Here is a 19,233-nt window from a genome sequence, read left to right as displayed (position 1 = left end):
ATAATGCTGGGTGTAAAGGAGGGAATGATTTTGGTGCAATATGGGGTAATAAGGTTAGGGGATGGGAATGATTGTGGAGAGGAATATGATGATTATGGTGGGCGGTATGAATATGTTGTTGGAGGACATGACAAATAAATTAGGATGGTGTGATTATGGGTGGGGGCAACGCTATGCACATAAATACATTCATAAGTACACCGTACTTACACATACATACACACAGCCACTCCAACACCAAACACTTATACGTTCATAATTTAAAAAAAATTTAAATATTGATCTTAAGATATTTATTTATAAAAGAGGCATTGTTGTTAATTTGTATGTTTCTTGGCTGATCTACAAATACAATGCAGGGTTTGCATGTGATATTCAGTTGATCTGTTTCCATGTGGTTCTGATTTGATCTATACCTGCAATGCAGAGTTTGCATGTGTAACGCAGTTGAACTCTATAACTTTATTATTATTATATCCAGCAATGAAGTTATTCAGTGGATCTCTGTTTTTATGTGGTTCTCATTTGATCTATACCCACGATGCAGGGTTTTCGCATTCAGTCGAGCTGTTTCCATGTAGTTTGATCTATACCCACAATGGTTTGCAAGTTATTCTGCTGATCTCTATGTTTCCATGTGGTTCTCACTTAATCTACACCCGCAATGCAGGGTTTGCATGTGTTACTCAGATGATCTCTATGTTTCTATGTGGTTCTTATTTGATCTTTACACGCAAAGGTGTGCATGTGTTTATTGATCTCTATGTTTCAGTGTGGTTCTCATTCGATCTATACATACAATGCAGTGGCCCTCGTAATGTAACGTTTGGAAACCCCTGCCTTTGGATAATGTCATCACAGTATGATATGGAAAATGAGCTTTGCAGCAGTGTATAATATACCGTATTGGCTCGAATATAGGCCGCACTTTTTCCCCCACTTTAAGTTTTTAAAGTGGGGGTGCGGCCTATATTCGGGGTCTAGCGCCCGACGCCCGGGACATGCAGTCCCGGGCGCCGGGCAGGCAGCGGGGTTTGGATACAGATCCCCCGCAGTGGTGCAGGGGACCTGCATCCTAATCCCCGATACGCTCAGACAGCCTCCCCTGCCAGCACTTCCCACGGGGGGGGTGTCGGCACGGGAGGTTGTCTAAGTGCATCGTGCGGACCGTCCGCACGATGCGTTTTACCTCTGCCCCCCCCGACTTACCGGAGCAGACTCCCGGGTGTCTTGCGGGGCCAGCGGGGGACATCTACGCAATACGCGTATACAACTTCCGGTGCCGGCACATCCAGTGCCGGCACCGGAAGTTGTATACGCGTATTGCGTAGATGTCCCCCGCCGGCCCCGCAAGACACCCGGGAGTCTGCTCCGGTAAGTGAGGAGGACAGTGGTAGCATATCTCGGGCAGGGAGGAGGACAGTGGCAGCATATCTCGGGCAGGGAGGAGGACAGTGGTAGCATATCTCGGGGAGGGAGGACAGTGGCAGCATATCTCGGGCAGGGAGGACAGTGGTAGCATATCTCGGGGAGGGAGGACAGAGTGGCAGCATGTTTTTTTGGTGCTTTTTTAAAGAAAAAAACTTTTTCTTTAAAAAAGCACCAAACTTTTAGGGTGCGGCCTATATACGGGGGCGGCCTATATCCGAGCCAATACGGTATATTTGTGCGTTTTAGTAATTAGTAGAGGAAACTCAGTAAATGTACTTTGGGTATACTTCTTCAACTACACAGCTTTTGTAATATGTATGTTTTCCATACTTTAATGATGGAGGGGAATATATTTCCATTGATTGCCAAACACAAATCAAAAATTGTAGATAATATTATTTAATGACAATTTAGGTAAGCTATATGTCAAGTCCTCTTTCATGATAGGAAGATGAAAATTAATTAGAACTTTGAAACATTAGAGAAAGATATGTTAAGTGGTAGCAATGTTAGTGGTATACAAAGAAAGGGAATTTTAAAAAGTGTCTGAAATATGTATCCTAAAGAATTTGAGAACAAGTGCCAATATTTGCGTGGTACTCAGTATGACTAGTGTCACATTTTTGCTCACCGTAAGTATGCAGAATCTGTTGTAGGAGCTATTTCTACCTTTTACTTATGTAACAAGATGCAAACAGCTGTATGGAGGTGGATCACTCAGGCACATTCATTTCATACCCTGTGCTGTTCTCAAAGTTGTGTTTAAAGTTGTGAGCATATGCAAATGAGAGAGTTCATGTAAACCATAGTTAAGGAATTGAAAAAACTGACATGCATTGTGTCCTTAACTTCATATTTCTGCATACAATCCCCAATATGCTTTTGCCTTTTTTTTTACTTTGCAACATACATAAAAACCCATAAATGTAAAGCAACAGGCTAGACCAGATACTTTGTCATTAAAAGCTATCATAATTGAATTAATACTTCTTTAATACGAACATTAAACTGTAACTAAACATTTTTAGTTTAAACACAGCAAGTCGCTTTTGGATGGAATCTCTTCTTTCTTCTGTGAGCAGGCATCTGGTTTGGGTCCCTGGTTCAAGAGAAGAGTTATGAATATACATTTACTGCAGGCTCATAGTACTGTGAGCTATGCATATTTTAAATTTAGGTCCTACATTATGAACGCCTCTAGCACTGCACCCCGACCCCCACCCCGGGTCCAGCAGAGACTGATGCTGGCTGCCCGGAAGCTGGACAGAACAGCTTCAGGCCATCAGGAGTATTTTCGCGCATGTTTTTGGTTTTTTTAACCGATCACAAGTGCAGAAGTACACCTGCGGCTGGATATGAAATGCCGCACATGGCTACACACATGGCCCATTCAAATCTGGCTCCAAAGGAGCTCTTCAATACACAAAGGCAATGCTAAGGAGCATTGCCTTTGTCTCTGGCCCTCTTCATCATGAGCTAGAGATGGACTGGAGAAAGTTACAGTTAAAAATAAAAAAATACACATACCACACTTTAACAATGTTTTTACTTAAATATATATTTTTTAATGATCACATTTATCATATCAGTAGTATATATACTGAAACAGTATGCTAACTTTTATCACCTGTAAGGGTTATTTTTCTAACCTTAAGGGACTACAGACATTTACCCTGGCCAAACCTTGAAACTGATTTTGGCCAGTAATAGATAGTGGAGGTTGGGACCTTGATTATATTGTTAATCCCTTTACTGTCCCTGTTGTCTCTGGGAGGCAGATTAAGGGGTGATTTGTATCCCAATATCTTGATTTATGTTAATGTGTGCTTTACTGGCTATATCCAGCCATGTGTGTGAAAAATAAAGCAATCTTCATTTTGGTTTATACCTCGTCTAGTGACTGGGAAACCGGGGAAAGAGTGTGTTGTCCCAGGCTAAGGGAGCACAAGTCAGCGGAGGTCTGTCAGACTATCCAGCTCTGAGATATTGGTGGTAGAAGTGGGATTGCTTCCTAGTCTGAGGGACATTCCAAACCACCACCTGGATCTATCTCCAGGTAATAGAATGGAAGGAAGCTACGCAGAGCTGATCCAGATGAATTGTACCCGCCTGAAGCTCTGGAGGGAGGTTCTCCACTTGGAAATTAAGTACAAGGGGAAAAGCCTCCCAACCTTTGATGAAAGGTTCCGCTCCTGCGGAAGTTGCTGATGCCGTTCTTGGGGAAGCAGCCCAAAGAGGAATGGGTGGCTGAGCTGGAGGTTGCTGGTCCAGACAGAGCTGAGGTTGGACAATGGATATCGGGCTCTGCGGTGGTACGCAGCACAGCTGTGCCCAGAGCTGGAGTATAAAGGTCCCACAGAGGGCTATGGCTTCGGCGACCCGGGATTATTATTGGAAAGTATAGAAAAGGATCCTGACTTCGTGCATCGGAGTGTCAGGGGGAAGACCTCCAGGAGCTAGGGGCGGAGGATATCCCATACGTGCCCGAGCTGTGGGCTGACCTGGATTATTTGGTCACACAAGAATGGGAACTGGAACAGGCGTATCAAGAGTTGTTAGACCGTGTTCAACAGTATGCCCCAGTGACCATGGAGTGGTCATCTGAGGATGTTGACCCAGTAGGGTGGATGGGACTGCACAGTCTCCACCCCTGAGTCACAGGGATACTGGGCAGTTTACCCAGATCCGATACTGGAGCTATGTGACTTTACACCACAACCAGATCCAGAGGATGTTGGTCCGGGAGGGGATGCAATTGGCTTTCTTTCCCAAAGAAAGTAAGAACGTTTTCTGCCTGTAGTGAATGGGACTGCAGTCTCCACTAGCACCCACCGAGCAGAAGAGTTGCCATCAGGGCAGCGTGCCCCTGGTCTCTGCCCACCCCTCCCCCTTGTTCCTGAGTCTGACCATGACGCTCCCGCAGTGCCCGCACAGACTACCCCAGCCAAAATACTGGCAACAGGAGAGAGGCAGGATGTCCCCTCTCTACCAGCACTGGGGGTCCCCGCAAACCCCATAGAAGAGCTTTATCCAGGGCTGGCCTCTGCCCTCCCTCAGCAGAGGTCCCTCCACCAGAAGATGGTACAAAACCAGCACTGGGGGACATGTATCCCATACAGGTGGATGAGACTGTGGTCGCCACCTGTGGTCCCCAGAAATGCTGGGCAGCTGGCTCAGATCCCCAACCCTGGATTGAAGGGGCCCCTGTCCCCTGTCGTATCCCCAGCGGCTGAGAACACTCCAGAGAGAAGGTGTGTAACAAATATAAGTCAATTATGAATCTCTAAGGACAACAGCTGGCTCCCAACACAGTGGGGTTCCTCCTCTTGAGTAAACCAGTTTCAAGGAATTACACTAGGGGCAAAACCCAAATGTCCACGAACTGCCAATACATCAAAGGGCTATCTCTCTACCAGGTGGAAACAACAAACAGGAGATACAATCTACAATCTCCTACAACAAAAAGGGCTGCAGGAGATAATATCTGGGATGGAGACAAGCATGCTTCTCCTACAACAAAAGGATTGCAGGAGACAATATCAACATTTCAGAGACCCCCTCTGAATTTGCCCTGAGGACCATCAACTTCACTGTGGGAGCAATCTAATTTCTTGGACAAGAGCGATCTCTACAGGCAGACGGTGCATAAGATTGTGCCTTCCTAAGGATGATTGGACAAAAACTCAGAAGATGATTGGCTGGGACTGTTTGGGCATGGTGGCTATAAAGGTGTTGTGTGAGCAACAGAGAAAGAAGAAGAAAAAGAAAAGAAGAAAAAGGATAACATCAAGGTGACAGGGACACCCCATCCTTACATGCACACAGAGTCACTAGCATAGTGTAGTAAGAGTCATAGAGCCTTTTATTTCAGACGCTTCTCTGTATACTCACATATATGTATTTGTTATTTTAATAAACCGATTGTCTTAAGCCACTGGTGTAAGTGGAGTTTCATACAAAGAGGAACAGGTAGTATTTAAAGGAAAGTTGGACGGGTTAAGGTTATAAATCCCGGTATTTAAGGGGCTTTTCTACAAGGTGCAGTTGGCAATTCTCTCCAGCAGCAGTTATATTTTTCAGTAGAGGCAGAGGTCAGGCGGGTGAGTACTGCTCTTGAAGGGGCAGATTGTTTTGGGCACCAGTTTTGGGAGGGCATTGCTGGGCCAAATGAACTGACTGACTACGGAGTCAATCCGTGTGGGGTCTCATCCTGGGGATCTTTTGGGGAGATGTGGGAGACTTTACACTTTCACAATTGTTTTTTTTAGTTCTCTACATTTTCATTAACAATTATTATAAATACTGAATTTATTAGAACTACACTTTCACAATTATTTGGTGGTTGGCTGATTACATGGGTACCAGGTGCTTGCCCAAGGAAGACCCATCTTAATAAATAATGATTTTCAAGACAAATTTGCTTACATTAATATCTCCCCCTCAAAAAGGGTAATAAATCTCTGATAAAAATTCCAAACTTGAAATGTGCATGTTCCAATTTAGAACCAGTAATGTCTCATAAGCATTACATATCTATGCATGTGGGCGTTGCTGAACTTGAGAGATGTAACCAAACTGATTGTGAAGTTTTTTGTGCATATATATGGTTTGAAAAAAATGCCCCTACAAAAATACCCCTGGTTGCCTAGTTTTCACAAATATATAGTTTGCATTGGCTAAATTGACACATGGGACCGCCATACTGCCTTAAATAAGACATGAGCCCAGTAACTTGATAAGTAAAAAATTCCAAGTTTCAAAAACAGAATTGTTCATGTTCTATTTTCGACCATGTAATGTACCATAACCATCCCAAAGTATGATTATGGGACATAAGTAAGTGGGACATTGATGCTGCTGAATGCAAATTGTGAGGCTCAGTAAAGTAAAAATAATAATAATATTCATTGGGAATCTCCATTCATGTTCCCCCACTTTGCACGATCAAGCAAGGCTTTCTTTTTTTAATGGATGCTGATTAACCCCTTCATGCCCACGCCCTCCACACAGTCACGGCTTGGCAAGTAGTCCTGACCGTGACAGATGCCTCGTGTTCTCAATGAATGCGATGCTCCATTTACCTGTTGTGAGTGCTGCTGATCTGTCAAACAATTTTTTAACAAACAAGATTAAATAAAAAGGAGAAGGTTGCCAGCTGATCTGTCACACTGAAAAAACTGTATGCAGAGGATCAGACATTATCAGATATGCAAATAGAGGTCTGACTAAGACTAAGATGATGATCTAGGGATGCACCGATATATCGGTGGCCAAAATATATTGTCCGAAAAGGGCATTATCGGCAAAATGCCTAAATAATAAAGGCTGCTTACTGGTGCTTTGGTAGCACAGTGTGCGAGCAGAGTCTCTTGTACCGGCCAGAACAGGAACCCAGCAGAGTCATGTGAATGCACGTCACATGACTCTGCTCCCCCCTTCTTCCCATGGGGGGGGGGGGCAGAGAAGTTGCAGAGGGAAGAAGCCAGGCGCCTGCAGAAGTCTGCGAGTGAGAGATCTGCAGTTCAGGTAAGGGGTGGGGGAGGGTTTATGAGCAAGTATGTGTGATTAAGGGAATAAATGAGTACTTAAATGTTTGTGAATGAGTGTGTGTGTGATAGCATGGATGTGTAAAAGGGGGGCGATAGCATGGCATAGGAAGGCTGTAATCACACTCCTATCATGCCCAGGTTTCAGCATGTACTGGCTGCCCGGGCATGATAGGAGTGTGATTGCTGTTACCTCCAGAAATGCCTTTTAACCCCCTATATGCCACTCTGCCTCATGATATGCCTTTTAACCCTCTATATGCCAGGGTGGCATATCATGAGGCAGAGTGGCAAATAGAGGGTTAAAAGGCATATCATGGGGCAGAGTGGCATATAGAGGGTATAATGCATTTCTGGGAGCAGAGTGGCAAGCCTGGGGGCAGATGGCAAAGAAAAGGAAATAAAAACAAAAAATATTTTTCTCAATCATAGCTTTTATTAAATATGAAAAAATAGTTTACATGAATTAATATTTACTAGTAAAACTTTTTTCCTATAGATTAGTCTTATATTCAGGTCTTATATTAATATTCAGATTTTGGGGGGTCGTCTTATAATCAAGCAAGTACGGTATTTATATTTACTTGTAGTGGTAGGGCTAAGGGATATAAGCACCTTTTTAAAAAATATTATTTTTGAAAAAATCTTTATATATATATATATATATATATATATACACACCGTATTGGCTCGAATATAGGACGCACCCGAATATAGGCCGCCCCCTAAAAGTTAGGTGCTTTTTTAAAATTACTCTATCCCCCCCGAGATATGCTGCCACTCTATCCCCCCCGAGATATGCTGCCACTCTGCCCCCAAGATGTGCCCCCCCGAGATATGCTGCCACTCTACCCCCCCCCCCGAGATATGCTGCCACTCCCCCCCGCCAGACTTTCCGGTGCAGACTCCGTGGGAATTCCCGGCAAGGGAGATTGTTAAAGCACATCAAGCAGACGTGCCGGCAGCGGAGGCTGTTTATGCGCATCGCCGCTGCCGGTGAACATCTGCACGATGTGCTTAGACAACCTCCCATGCCGGCACTCCCCCCGTGGGAAGTGCTGGCAGGGGAGGCTGTCTGAGCGTATCGGAGAGTAGGATACAGGTCCACTGCACTGCTGCAGGGGATCTGTATCCTAACCCTGCTGCCTGCCCGGCGCCCGGAACTGCATGTCCTGGGCGTCAGGCGCTAGACCCCGAATATAGGCCGCACCACCACTTTAAGTCTTTAAAAAGTGCTTAAAAAATGCGGCCTATATTCGGGCAAATACGGTATATGAAACTGCCTCAAGATTTGGGGAAAGAGGTTATAAGCAAGATATTCAAGCCTACTATTGATAGAACCTCTAAGATATTCCCAAACAACATAGGGGCCAGTTTTTGTCAGTACTTACATCACTGTAATTGCATTTGAGTAATAAGTAATTGTGTTAATATTGAACTATTTTTAAGAATTATGTTATTTTTAAATCCATTGCTGTCAAAATGTACCTACTTTTGTTTATTTAAGCTACAAATGTACTTACTGTGTATGTTTCACAGATAAGGTTGAACAGTGCTGACTGCGCACGGCTTTGGAGGTCATCAGAGTGTTTCTAAAGTGGAGAAAAATAGTATGAGCATATAGGGAGGGGGTAGCATAACCAGTATTGACAAGCAGCCATTTCACCCCCACTTTGTCAACCACTCGCAGAGTTGCTGGGCTGCTTAAACACTTCTCCTTATATGATATGAAACGTAAGGTAAAATGTGAAGTCATATGCCAAGACAGGCACACATGCACAGAAGACATGGTGTTGCTGGATGATAGAACATGGAAAGCTCCTGAAATACTGATCATTAAGTTGTAAGACCTGAATTGATGAGGTCTGATGACCATGGATTCCCTTTAAAGGAAGAGCTATAATATATCCATGGTAACAGTACTTTTGTATTCTAGGAATGGAAATTAATTTTAAAGTGTTGAATACTAACCATGTGTTTTCACTTACCCCATTGATGACAATCCAAGGCACATATTTGTGTGGGGGATTTAGAGCTTCTGTTCGTAAGGCATTCTGGTGCATCAGCTTATTTCCCAAGTCACTGTTAACACACTCTACAACTTTTTTGCTTGATAGACTTGGTTCATAAATACTAAGACACTATATGCAAATGAAAAGGGAACACAATTGTTTAGAGTTTTGCAGCGGCAAGCTATTATATCCTGCATGTAGTTAAATATTTAGACTTCCTATGGGAGGGTATCTGCTGATCAGCTTAGGAGCTGACGGTAGCCCTGTTACACTTAGAAAAGCTGTTTTAATTGTCTTTTGCCTTGCCAGTGGCTAGCACTGAAAGAGTTAATGAAATGTAAACTGCAACGTGAAATATAACCTGTTGAAAAAACATTGTTCAACAATATTATAATTATATATCATTGAATGACATTAGGTAAAACAGCTAAAGATAATTTCCAATGTAATCAGCCCTTGATGATTAACATACTGATGTGAAATACTTGGGAGTTAATAGAAACTGAATTTAGAATAAGTTGCTAGAATTTTGCATCCTAGGGTTGATACTGATATTATTGATCCATAACCTTGTATTAATTTAATTCCATCATTCATCAACGTGGTGCCTTTAATGACTATGGGAAACTACAGTTGGAATGGGAACCTGATGGATTACATATGAGTAGGGCTGCAACAACTAATCGATAAAATCGATAATAATCGATAATGAAATTCGTTGCCGACGAATTTCATTATCGATTAGTTGAATCGATTATTATCGATTATAAAATGAGGGTTTTTTCAGAGCAAACGCTCTGAAAAATACCCCTCATTATATAATCCGTTTAGTCTGACTCACAGCAGCAGCTCCTACTTACCAGCCCCTCCCTGTAATCACTGTGACAACTTGCCCCGCCCTCTTCCTTCTCCCAGAAGGCCAGAACCACATGGCTGTGACACTCATCTAACTGTAAGTATAAAATTAATATTTGGGCTGCTGAAAGTTAGGGTAAGTGGGAGTTAATTTAGGGGCAGTTATGGTTAATGGGGTGTTTAGGGTTAATTTAGGGGAAGTTATGGTTAATGGGGTGTTTAGGGGCAGCTATGGTTAATGGGGTGTTTAGGGTTAATTTAGGAGCAGCTGTGGTTAATGGGGTGTTTGGGGTTAATTTGAGGCAGTTGTGGTTAATGGTATGTTTAAGGTTAATTTAGGGGCTGTTGTGGTTGACAGGGTCTTTAGGGTTAATTTAGGGGATGCTGTGGTTAATGGGGTGTTTAGGGTTAATTTAGGGGCAGTTATGGTTAATGGGGTGTTTAGGGTTAATTTAGGGGCAGTTATGGTTAATGGGGTGTTTGGGGTTAATTTAGGGTAGTTGTTTTGATGGGGTATTTAGAGTTAATTTAGGGGTAGTTATGGTTAATGGGGTGTTTAGGGTTAATTTAATGATGAGGACTGAGGGTTAATTTGATTAATTTAATAAAGTTAACTTAAGGTGCAGTTAGAGATAAAGGGGGGCCAAACTAAGGGGAATCTAAATCCTGGGGCAGTGAAGATTAACCCAGTACTTATTTAAAAAAGTATGATGTCAGTGTGATGTGAACGGGTCTGTGACTCTATGAGGGCACCATGAGATATCTGGGGGGTATAAGGCATATCAGGGGAGGACGGAGAGACATATCCGGGGGTATAAGGCATATACGGTATATAAGGCATATGTGGGGAGGGCAGTGTGGCATGTCTGGGGAGGACGGAGTGGTGTATCAGGGTGTATAAGGCATATCTGGGGCCACAGTGGCATATCTGGGGGTAGACTGGAGTGGCATATGTGGGGAGGGCAGCGTGGCATGTCTGGGAGGTAGTGTGGCATGTCTGGGGAGGATGGAGTGGTGTGTCAGGGGGTATAAGGCGTATCAGGCACAGTGGCATATGTGGGGGTGGAGTGGCATATGTGGGAGGCAGCGTGCAGTGGCATATGTGGGATGCAGCGTGGAATGGCATATGTGGGAGGCAGTGTGGAGTGGCATATGTGGGAGGCAGCGTGGAATGGTATATGTGGGAGGCAGCGTAGCATATGTGGGAGGCAGAGTGGAGTGGTATATGTGGGAGGCAGCGTGGAGTGGCACATGTGGGAGGCAGCGTGGCATATGTGGGAGGCAGCATGGCATATGTGGGAGGCAGCGTGGAGTGGCATATGTGGGAGGCAGCGTGGAGTGGCATATGTGGGAGGCAGCGTGGCGTGGCATATGTGGGAGGCAGCGTGGAGTGGTATATGTGGGAGGCAGCGTGGAGTGGTATATGTGGGGGGCAGCGTGGAGTGGAATATGTGGGAGGCAGCGTGGAGTGGCATATGTGGGAGGCAGCGTGGAGTGGCATATGTGGGAGGCAGCGTGGCGTGGCATATGTGGGAGGCAGCGTGGCAAGCCTGGGCTCAAACGTGCATAAATTGGGGGGGGCTGGTTGGGAAATAAAGACAAGAAATGTATTTTATCAAAGTTTTTTTTTATTCTGATGTTTGTATTTAACAATTTGTTTATTAAATTATTTTAAATAAATGAAAAATTTACATTCATTTTTTTATCCGATTAATCGATTAATCGAAAAAATAATCGGCCAACTAATCGATTATGAAAATAATCGTTAGTTGCAGCCCTACATATGAGTTACAAATATTTATAGGAATTGTAAAGTACAGTTGACAGTTACAAAATATTTAATTCCTTTAGACACCAATATCTGACAATATATATAAATAAGATAAATCTTATTTAACTTACCGCATCCAAAGCCATTGTCACATTGTTGGAAGATTCCATACAGAATATTACTAGAAAATAATCATCCAAATTCCCAAGATAGTACATGAGACAGGCCTGTTAAGATAGACAAAGCTTTTTTGTTGATATTTGCAATGATAGAAACACAATGCCAGTAGAACTCCCTATTTTTCAAACAACTATGGGGCATTTTGAGACCTGATCTTAAGTTTTTTACAGACTCAGACCTGCATTATTTTTCTCTGGTTTTGACTACCAAGTTAATGATGCTTCATGTTTTCTTGTATTTAATTAACTTTACCACAGCTTGGTCTTAAGGACATGTTGGGTAAAACAACCAGTGCCTCCATGTAAACAGTCTTCTATAACATGATAATATAATATATTATAGGATCATTGTTTCATGCAGGAGCAGGAAGCTTAGACCCATTGCAAACATCAGCCTAATGTATTGCAAACATGGTAAATATAATATTCTCATTTAAGGCAGCCACATTTTCAGTTCCAAAAATGTGTTCTCATTCTTCAAACCTCCATCATATTTCCAACACATTCTTCTGGTCCGTGCTGACATTCAAACTCCCATTTTCCACTGTTGTTTTTCTCCTACAAATCAAATAAACATACACATTTTCAAAGTAATGCTTTAAAGCGGCTATGGGCTTTATTGTGTTAACGTATACAAACTCTTATTAAATATTATTATTAATACTGTTATTGTTTATATTTATTGCTTTATACACATAATCAGAAGACTGCTACATAGCATAACACGTGATAATACATCCTCCAAAAAATAGCCTTGTCTACAAACTAAGCATCCTCTTCACCTACTCTACACCCCCATCTAGACACCCAGACTTCCTGTTCTATTGTTATTCTCTTCCTATACATTCCAGAATCCTGGTTTAATAGTTCATATAATTTCCTAACCCCTAATTCTCCCATGCTCATAACCTTCTTCCCTTTATCTGCTTTATTGTGCTTATTATAGTGGTTAAAAATTGAATCATACCATTGCATTCCCATAAGGCACCAGTGTCACATTCATGATGTTGTTTAGCATTAGCCATGTTGGAAAGAGCTGTGTGACAATAAAATTGCGACAACCTCCACACAGGCTTTCATAATACAACGCCACCTGAACAGCGGGATCAGAGAACTTCTTGTTGCTGACACGGGCGTAGAATTCCAAGCACTGATTTTCAACCTATAAATTGCACAATATGTTAAGCAATTTACCATTAACAGTTCTATAGTAGGACGCCTATATTGAAATATACATCTGATGAAAGCTTGGTTTGTTGTATTCCTAATTGCTTAACTCAAAGGAGTTTATCATTGTAAGAACCATTTATTGGGGGTCTGGCAGTTGTGGAAGGGGCAGCTTACCCCCCTCCCTGCCCCAAGCAGGGGCCACTATCTTTTTCTTTCTCTCTCTCAATTCAACAAACGACAAAGGATATTCCACACATTATAGTGTTTGCTTAAACCAGCAATATTATTGCTCCATTCAGCCGGTCTTGCTCTATGGGCTAAGTTTAGCCATATCTGTCCAGGTACCATGTCTCCTGAATAGAACTTATCAACACCAAGAAGTAGGTGGATCACACATGTTGCATGAAAAGAGACACGAAAATTAGGTAATTTTAAATAAGGTGATTTTAAATATGGACATATAGAAGGACAAGAGTTTACCGATGACAGGACAAACCAAGGGTATACATATGTACAACTACAGTCAATGAACACAGATTGTTTGACGTGTAAGTGCCAGGTTACTGCAGAGGATTTTTTATTAATGTTAAACAAAAATGTTTTAATAATAGATTTTACCAAATTAATTAAAATCAATATAAAAACAAAAATACATACTTTGGTCACAAAAGTTAAAAAAGGGCAGGAAATATATATATATATATATATAATATATATATTATTTGGTGTAATATTTGACAACACGCAAGGTGACCTCAACTTCCAAATCCTAACTTTGCAGGCGTTTTCATCTACATGAGAGCAGCTTTGACTTTTTTTGTATTTTTATTAATCACAGTAGGGTAGTTTTACCCCCTCTTGTAACCACTTCCTCATTCTGTGTAAATCTCCAAATGCTGCAGCTGTGTGCCTGATGTTAATTTAATGCTTGAGTCATTTTGTTTTCCATTTCATGTCTGTGTTATTAGTAAATAGGGTATATAAGTTATTTACAAGAATAACTATTCAAACTTAAAAATACTCTTACAAATACATTTTTATTTGTTCTTTTTTTTGCAAATGTGCTGACCTTTTAAGCGGATGAATGTTATGTGTGCCCTGGCTTTGATGCAGTGTGCTGCCATCTCATAAAATATTATATTTTTGCGTTCAGGTTCTTCTTAAAGGCATAGCAAGTATTCAAAACCCTAGAACCAGCCCCGAAATTTGCCAGAAGAGTAACAGTAGCAGTAGCATTTATGTCTCAAAGAAATGTTGCTTAGAATGTATCACTTCTTTCACACTCTCCTAGGCCTTGCCTAGCTAGTGATCACCTGGAACCTGTGATCAAGTAAATTGCTAGGCTGTGCAGGGGGTGATAAGCAACATCTCAGCCACTAGGGGCAGGAGGGCAATAGCTCCCCTGGCCAGTCCAAATTGTTCAAACAAGGCTGGTCCAACTCAGATGTAGCGGGGTCACCAAAACGTTGTTTTACTTGACCCTGCAGAAGCAGCCCTAAGAGTGTGTGTTCATGTACGTGGAGATGGGGAAGGGCCACAAGTGATCTGTTTTTGCTTGCAGCTCAATAGGCATGTCCCCTGAAATTTATAGTGTAGCTGTTAGTCTGCATAGGGTTTCATATACAAATATACTACATGGCGCAACAAAGCTGAGGGGATTTTTTTGTGCATTAGATGGTTAAATCTCTACTGATAAACTGATTTGGCAATGATTGTGAATGTACTATATATTCAATGACTTCCTTAATGTTAAAATCACCAAAATACCACCTGACATCTTGCCACATTCTGTCGCAAGACAAGGTTGAGGACTCTTTGTCCAGCTTAGTGATTCATTGTAATGGAATTGTGCTGGCTAGGACAGAACTGCACAACCTTTCCCACAGATGTAATGAGTACTCCATGCGAGTGACTAGTGCACCTGTTTTGGTTTTTCAAATTGTGTCTAATGAGTGACATGGAATGGATCAGTTTCTAATACACATAGATGTCACATCTTGAATGCTCTTCAGGCGCAAACAATTTTATCACCATACCAACCATTACAGTGTCCTGCAGATTAACCATACATTAATCATGTATTAAATTATTGCACATATTAACCCCTTAATGACAAGACTGTTTCTTTTTCGTAGTACACTTTGGGACAAAGGCTCTTTTTCAGTGTTGCTGTTTAGCTATAATTTTCTTCTTTCTCAAACAAAACCTCAATATGTGTTCGGTAACATCTCCTCGGTACAGCGATACCCCCCATGCATGTGTTTGTTGAAATATTTTGCATATATATATATATATATATTATTTTTTTCCGGGGGAGGGGTTTCCTCCCATGATCCACGTCCAGCCTCACTTGTGAGTCTTCCGTGGATGCTGCAAAGCCGCCAATCGCAGTGATGCCGGTATTTGAAAGCACTGGATTGCATCGTGAGCCTGTACATGTACGGGCTTTGTCGTGAAGGGGTTAAGTGCATATGATAGCTGGAGTGTCCCTTTAACCCCTTCGCGACCTTTGCCGGTTCAGGACCGTCATGACATGAAGGTCACTAAATGACCTTTGACGGTCCTGAACCGTCAAAAAGTAAAATAAGCTTAGAAAGTGATCAACGATCACTTTCTTCGCTTAAACGGCGTTACTGTAATGCCTCGATGTCGAGGCATTCAGTAACGCCGAGATCGGCATCGGGGGCCATGTCTGGCCCCTCCCCGAGGCGTCAACAGCCGCCATACATTGTATGGCGGCGGACGCCCGTTTTAAAAGCGTTTAGGAGGCGATCAACGATCGCCTCCTAAACTTAAATGGTGTCGCTGGAATGCCTCGATCAGGAGGCATCCAGCGACACCAAACACTTACCTCTGGGTGGGCTGTGACCGCTCCGGAGAGCGGTCACAGCCGCAGCTGCCGGTGTTCTTCGCCATCAACAAGATGGCGGCCGCCCTGTAAAAGAAACAACCAAGTTTTTAAAGTTCGCTAGATGGTCTAGAGAACTCTGGCTCCACTTGCAGGTTGAATACAGGTACTGCATTCAACCATGCAAGTCAATGGAGCCCAGCTTTCCAATCATAATGTGATTAGTAAAATATATAAAAAATAAAAAAAAATATGGAAAAAAAAAATATGGAAAAAATTAAAAGTGCTAACATTTAAAAATAATTATGCAGTGATGTCACTAGATGAACCATCCAGCAAAATGTGTCTAATATAAAAAAAAAATGGCTGATGGGGTAAATTGGAGTGGCTGAGCTCAAAGATAGGGCATAGGTACAGACTTTCCAAAATGGACAAAAAAAGCGCACTTCCCAAATGTGGCATTTTAAATCTCAAACAACACGACAAACCCATGCATGTCGGGTATCACTGCACTCAGGAGATGTTCCTGAACACACATTGGGGTGTTGTTTGACAGTGACATATACCAGGACCTGTATATCTATAACTAAAGTACAATTTGTGTGAAAAAAAATTACTATTACAAAGTGTAGTTGTATAATTGGTGCATGGAAAGGGTTAAAATAACAGCATTTGGAATACCCTGGGGTGTCTAGTTTTCAAAAATATATGGTTTGAATGGGTTAAATTGAGTTAACCGGCTTCAAAGATGTTCCAAAGAGGAGATGGAGGCAGAATGACCAGATTTGTTAAAAAAGATTTGGAAATCATAAAACGCTGCTTGTACTTATTGCCCTATAACTTACAAAAAACATCAAAAAAACATAAAAACATTGGGTATTTCTAAACTCAGGACAAGTAGTAGAATCTATTTAGCTAGTTTTTTTACTTGCTTTTTTAGGTGAGTAAAAGATTTTTCAAATAAAAGTCATAAAATGTGTTTTTTTTCAATTTTTTACCATGTTTTTTTTATTTATTTTTTATAGTAAATAAGATATGATCAAAATAATGATATCTGAAGAAAGCCCATCTTGTCCTGAAAAAAAACAATATATAACTTATGTGGGTACACTAAATGGGTGAGGAGAAAATTACAGCTGAACACAAGCACCACAAAAGTATTAAAACAGCCTCGGTCCCACAGGGTACAAAACGAAAAATGAGCCCGGTCCTTAAGGGGTTAAGCACATTTTTCTCTTGTTTATCTATAAGTCAAATGGCAAATGACTTAAGTGAATTAGAAGAATGGTCATGAGTATAGTGTACAGTTGTGGGGACCCCATCTCCAGAAGTATATTGGCACACTGGAGAGAGTTCATAAGAGAGCTATAAAAATGGTAAGTGGTTTGCAAGGCAAGAAATTATCAGGAAAGGTTAAAGGATCTTAATATGTATAGCTCAGAGGACAGAAGAGAGAGCGGGGTTCGTTTTAAAGATTTAAATACATAAAGGGATTAAACAAAGTACAGTAGTGAAGCTTATTTGAAACGAGGAGCAATGTTGAAACAAGAATTCATAGCCTAAAATTTAGAGGGTCAAAGGCTTAGAGGGAATGTAAGAGAGTTCTACTTTACTGAGAGGGTAGTAAGATACAAGTAAGTCTTGCAGCAGAAGTGAGGGAGGCTAATATAGGGACATTTATACAGGCACAAAATAGACATAAGGCTATGTTCATTACGGGACCAGATCAAAGACTGATAGGGGTTCGAATCCCTAACATCAGGACAATTTGGAAGACTAGATGGGCCAAATGGTTCTTATGTGCTATCAAATTCTATGTATCTATGTATTTTAATATTTGACCAATAAAATATAGTAGAAATAAATGACACTCATAAATTAAATAGATTAAAATAAATTACATTCCCTAATATATTAAAATATGCTTGGCTTTAACTATCTAGAAATTACACACAGCAACCAACCAGTGATGGAGAGACATAAAAGGCTTTCCATCCATTTCTCCTGGTGATTCCCTGTCCCCCTTTTCATGTGTGGCAATGGGAGGCCAAAAGCTCCCATTATTGCTTTTAAAATATGTGAACCCTTAGGTTTCCTGGCTGTAAGGCTTAAGGAGAGTGGCTTATCTCCTGCTACAGACAGGTTGAACATTCCCACACTTTCCTGGGTGAATATGAAAACCTTCTCCCGCTTCATGGTGCCCTCACAGACTGTGGTACCGTGTAATACTCAATCAAAGCAGCTCTTTTTCTACGTCACTGAATGTCTCTGGGCCTGATATGTCCTGTTTTTGTTTGACACAATCTGCTTCCACAGCCCCAATTAAGGCGGGACAGTGCTCTTGAATCACTATGGTTGGGAAGTATGAAAGTGCAAATGAAACAGCAAAGGCATAAGGAGACATTTCATAGCAAACGAAAGCAGGAGCAGAATTCCAAAACTTTTAACCGTATATAAATTGGTTAACCACTATCTATAGACCTAAAGCAGTTGTCAGGTTTTTTGTTGTTTTCCCATACATTTTTGGTGCCCCAAAACGGGGCAGCTTGGAGGTACGTTCTCCTTTCTAGAAATAATATAATGTGCTGACTACAACGCAATATACGTGAGAAGAAAAACACAGGGTTTGTTGTGTGAGCTATATATTTTCTAATTAGCAACCACAGAATGACCAGAACGGATTTGACCGGCTTTGTTATCAAAGGGAAAGAAGATGGTGTTGATAAACCTGTTATGGATAATGTTTGTAAGTTACGATGGGTATTTCTAGTTAGAAAAAAAAATCCGTATAAAAATAGTATCAATAGTTGTTTTATAATAGCGAAATAAAATGTTTTTCCTTTCGGCGAAACTTTACGCGTCTTTAAGCTGCTCAAAAAAGGGACATGCGCGGAAACCTGTCTGTAATATATGGCACGGCAATGCGTTGAATCCTTTCTTTCCTTATTTGCTATTATGCTAAACTGAATTAGCATTTGAATCCAGCGAATTTACTATCTCTATATGTATTTGTGACATGATTTAGTCAGAATGAAATCTCCCGGTAGCACTGATTTCTCCTACCTGGCAAGCTCTGGCAATCTCCTGCGTAGCGCACCATTCACTTGGCGGGTAGTTACATATTTCTTGAGATGAAAAGTTCACAAAATAGAGGGAGAAGAAGAACAGTACAGACTTCATTGTTAAAATGCTTCGGATACTAAACTGCAGAGAAGCAGGTCGCCAAAATAAAAAAGTCCCTCATTTAAATCTCAGCTTGCTTCCTGGTCCTCCCACAATAGACCGCCTACTGCTAAAAAAAAAAGTGTCAGCGCTGCATAACTAAACCATCAGTGAAGGTCTAAAGGTGGCGTTTTCCATCCTGAAATTTATTATTTTTTCCAACGGAAGCTACGCAAAAATACATTAAAGTACATTCAGT

At 41.5% G+C, this 19,233-nt stretch overlaps 1 protein-coding gene across 1 annotated transcript; it reads right to left on the bottom strand.

Moving 5' to 3' along the window:
* Positions 1–3,887: 3,887 nt before the first annotated feature.
* LOC149289519 (gamma-interferon-inducible lysosomal thiol reductase-like) lies at positions 3,888–18,992 on the bottom strand. Its single transcript, XM_089490561.1, has 7 exons — positions 18,876–18,992; positions 12,762–12,956; positions 12,278–12,352; positions 11,747–11,842; positions 8,966–9,118; positions 8,501–8,569; positions 3,888–3,932 (listed from the first exon to the last, which is right to left on the bottom strand). Exons 1-7 carry the CDS (start codon positions 18,990–18,992, stop codon positions 3,888–3,890), a joined length of 750 nt encoding a protein of 249 aa, XP_089346687.1.
* Between the last annotated feature and the right edge of the window lie 241 nt (positions 18,993–19,233).

Source organism: Sceloporus occidentalis, unplaced genomic scaffold (genome assembly GCF_023333645.1).
Source record: "Sceloporus occidentalis isolate IW3139 unplaced genomic scaffold, rSceOcc1.0.p SCAF_45, whole genome shotgun sequence".
Taxonomy (NCBI): domain Eukaryota; kingdom Metazoa; phylum Chordata; class Lepidosauria; order Squamata; family Phrynosomatidae; genus Sceloporus; species Sceloporus occidentalis.
This window is presented reverse-complemented; position numbering and strand designations above follow the sequence as displayed.